General features: G+C 45.4%; 1 protein-coding gene across 2 annotated transcripts; it reads left to right on the top strand.

Moving 5' to 3' along the window:
• The first annotated feature begins 222 nt into the window (after positions 1–222).
• LOC103363378 (zinc finger and BTB domain-containing protein 26) lies at positions 223–3,432 on the top strand. 2 transcript variants are annotated; one of them, XM_008290124.1, is made up of 3 exons: positions 223–304; positions 1,175–1,489; positions 1,914–3,432. In XM_008290124.1, exons 1-3 carry the CDS (start codon positions 287–289, stop codon positions 2,976–2,978), a joined length of 1,398 nt encoding a protein of 465 aa, XP_008288346.1. In that variant the 5' UTR covers positions 223–286; the 3' UTR covers positions 2,979–3,432. The 2 variants fall into 2 exon arrangements, with proteins under 2 accessions (XP_008288346.1, XP_008288345.1); XM_008290123.1 differs by lacking the exon at positions 223–304 and having other exon boundaries at positions 1,066–1,489.
• Positions 3,433–3,632: the final 200 nt, after the last annotated feature.

The raw sequence follows: 3,632 nt of genomic DNA, 5'->3' as shown, positions 1-3,632 counted from the left end.
ATGGGTTAATTGGTCCATGCGCTCCTGCGTAAAATACGCACACAAACTCATGATCAGCAGAAAGCCGGTGCAGGTCAGGACTGCCGTCGCTTCACCGCTAAAAGATGCTTCCCATCCTCCTGCAAGTGTAGGCCATTAACGTTTTTCATTTCCTTGTCAATAACGGTGGTTAAACCAGCAGGGATCAGAGGAACAGAGACCACACACTGTTCCGTCAAAGTTAACTGAGGTTTTTCCAGCCAAGAAAAAGCAGCTTTTTCTCACCCACTGGATCCATTATGACGGGATGAGCCTGCAGAACAAGGTGGGGCTGGATCATCGTGTCCATGTGCGCTCTATTGCCAGGACTTTAGCGAATGTGCTACATATATTTAATAATTAAATTTAAGACATTAAACGCCCCATTAGAGGTTAAAGAAGTGCTTAAATAGAAGCACCAATAACACAGTGTAGAGTCAGTGCATTTAAATGTAAATAGTTCAAACGTGTTTGCATCAAAATGTACTTTGTGTACCAAAAGTTAAAGTACTCATTATGCAGATTGTCTTATATCAAAAAAATATATATTATAGCTTTTAGGATGATAGCAATCAATGCTTTATTTTGTTCATCACTTTAATGTTGCAGAATATACAAAATATTTGATTTAAGTACTTTCTGTAGTTTATCTGCAGGGTAGATTGTGAGTTTCTGTTCAGGAATTTTAATCTGTATTAATACATCATATTTTATTAGTTGATTGTGTTTTGTATAATTAAACTTAACCTGCAACTTAACTAGAATCTTGAATTTTCGAATAAATGTGGTGGAGTTAAAGTAGGCCTCTGAACGGTAGTAAAGCAGGAGAAAATGTACTCAAATGGACAGAAAATCAAAGTACGGTGCAGTTGTGTAAATGTACCAGAGGAGTCAAAGCTTTTATTGTGAAAATACTATATGTACAATTCCCTGCCTTCACCCTGAGTCAGCTGGGATAGACTCCAGCCCCCCACAACCCTAGTGAGGATTAAGCGGTGTATAGATGATGGATGGATGGATAAATGTGCAATTTACTGTTGAATTAGATGCACAGAACCAGTGATGTATTCCTAAAGCTAATCCACGCAGCTCACAACACGTCTACATTCACATGATGACAAAACTGAGCTCTGTCTGTTCTTTTCAATCCAAACAGGCCATCATGACGAGCTCCTCTGAAACCCTCCAGTTCACGTTGCCCACACATGGGGACTCCATGCTCAGCAATATGAACATTCTGAGAGAAGAGGGTCGCTTCTGTGATATCACGCTCGTTCTCGGGGATGCGCAGGGCTCCACCGCCGAGCCTTTCCTTTTCCACGGTCACAGAGTGGTTCTAGCAGCATCCTCGGATTTCCTGCGTGACCAGTTCCTGCTCCACGAAGGCCGGGCGGAGCTGAGCGTGGCTGTAGTTTCCAGCGTGGAGGTTGCTGAGACTCTGCTCCTGTCCTGCTACACCGGGCTGCTGGAGGTGGGACATGAACATTTACTGCTTCTCCAACCACAGGGCAGAATATAGACATACACCTACATTTACCTCAGTTATAAACTCTTTTATAGCAGGTTTCTTTTTGTTGTTGTACTGCAGAATCAAGATGAATTTACTGCCAAACAGTGTGTCTGAATGACAGGTTAGAAGAACTTTATGGGGAGTTATTACCCTGTACTTCAGCAGAAATAAGGAACAAACAACATGTTTAAACCATGAAGGAGTGGGTGGTGTGATATGAAAGTGATATGAAAAGCTGTAAATGTCTGAAACAACTTTACTTGCACTTCTGCTTTTGCATCCATGTTTAAAGTGTGCTACTAGAAGTTTGGTTTGAATCGTATCGAGTCTTTTTCATTATTATTCATTCGTTATTTCCATTGGTTTATCAATTTCTACTGTACAGGTCCCTCTGAGAGAGCTGGTGAGCTACCTAACTGCAGCCAGTGCTCTCCAGATGGGCCAGGTGGTGGAGAAGTGTTCCCAGGCCATTTCCCAGTTCCTCAGTCCCACCCTGGCTTTCTTGAAACTTGGGAGACACTCAGAGAAGAAGGAAAGGCAGTTAGAAGGCAGCTGGCTGGGCACCAGCTTTGAAAATCAGAAGGAAGAGGATGCAGCCCAGCCCAGTACCAGCATCCAGGAAGCAAATATCAAGGAAAGGGGAGCGGCCGTGATTCAGTCCAAGTTGAGGGTCAGCCAAGAAGCCGAGGTGGATAGTCAAGGACTGAGGGAGATTAGAGAAGATTGGGAGGCTGTGAAAGCTGAAAGAGAGGAATCTGAGGATGCAGCATGTTGTCTTGACAACCTGGAGTTGGAAGAAGTTGGAGAGATTCAGCTTTTTCACACAAACAACCAGCGATGTCACGTTCACCACATTGAAGGTCCTCTCAAGTGTAGGCTGCACCACCCCGCAAGTTTCCAAGACATAATTTCCTCCCCAGCCTCCACAATTGGAAGAAGCTCTGCAGCCAATGAAGAACTGATGGAAAGCACCCAGAACCAACACGAACCAGAACTAGAGGAGCCAAGGGAGGAGGAAAACACGCCCACGGCGGCAGCTCAGCGTGAAAAGGTGGCAGCAGGCAGCATGCTGGTCCAGAGGCCGTACCTGTGCAGGAGGTGTGACAAAGTCTTCCAGCACCTGGAGAGCTACGTGGGCCACCTGAAGGAGCACCGGCAGTACTCCTGTTTGGTCTGTGAGAAAGGCTTTTCTCAGAAGAGTAACCTGACTCGCCACATACGCGTCCACGCTGGTGCCAAGCCTTTCAGGTGCCCGCTGTGCCACAAGACGTTCACCCAGAAGGCCATGCTGCAAGATCACCTGGACCTGCACACGGGGGACAGGCCCCATAAGTGCAACTACACCGCTGTGCACTTTGCCCACAAGGCAGGCCTCAGGTGCCACCTGAGGGAAGGTCACGGCAAGAGGAGCCTGCAGAACGTGCTCGAGGAGGCTGTGGACTGCCAGTGAGGTGGCCGGCTTAGTGTTAATCTAATGATGGTGTTCATAGTTGATTGTTTCTGTATCTTTTTTTTTTTTGGGGGGGGATAGGGGTAAGATGCTTTCTGGCACCTGTCAAATAAGATTAAAGCAGATGCTGCAACAACAGCTTCTTCCAGATTTAGAATTGTGTTCTAGCATTTGATCTATGTCGATGCACAAAGTACTCATTTTATTGCCATTTATAAAAGTGAACACAGTCTCACAAAAGAGATGAACGGTGCTTCAGCAGATCTGGCAGAGCTTTAGCAATTATGACACGTACAGAAAAGCAAAAATGTACTAAACAACAGAAGGTTATTCTGATTTACTAAGAAATGAAACCGTGTGTAACGGTGTATGAGCCGAAATGGAAACTGTGTTCTGACGTTGCTGTAATGACTGAAAAGCAGAAATAAAAATCCCCCGTTGTTCTAAAAGACAATTTCTCGTGAAAGAAACAGTGATTTACTGCACAGCACACACACAGAGAGGCTTCACCATTTGACCCCGGCTGAAATTGTGTGCAGCTCGCTGAGCATGACTCTCTGAGCGAGTGGGTTTTCCCGCATGGCTGAGAGGGTTTCCATGCTCTCTCACTCCAGTCCTTCCTTTCACATGTCTCCTTTTATCCTTCAGTTATCC

This window comes from Stegastes partitus, unplaced genomic scaffold, assembly GCF_000690725.1.
Source record: "Stegastes partitus isolate 25-593 unplaced genomic scaffold, Stegastes_partitus-1.0.2 Scaffold656, whole genome shotgun sequence".
In the NCBI taxonomy this organism is placed as follows: Eukaryota; Metazoa; Chordata; class Actinopteri; family Pomacentridae; genus Stegastes; species Stegastes partitus.
Note: the sequence above shows the minus strand (reverse complement) of the source record. Positions and strands in the feature narration are given on the sequence as shown.

Bases quoted from the DNA above. Each gene is read 5' to 3' on its own strand.
- LOC103363378 (XM_008290123.1), top strand. From the start codon at position 1,130: ATGATGACAAAACTGAGCTCTGTCTGTTCTTTTCAATCCAAACAGGCC. The intron at 1,490-1,913 runs GTGGGACATGAA...TCTACTGTACAG, and splicing joins GCTACACCGGGCTGCTGGAG to GTCCCTCTGAGAGAGCTGGT.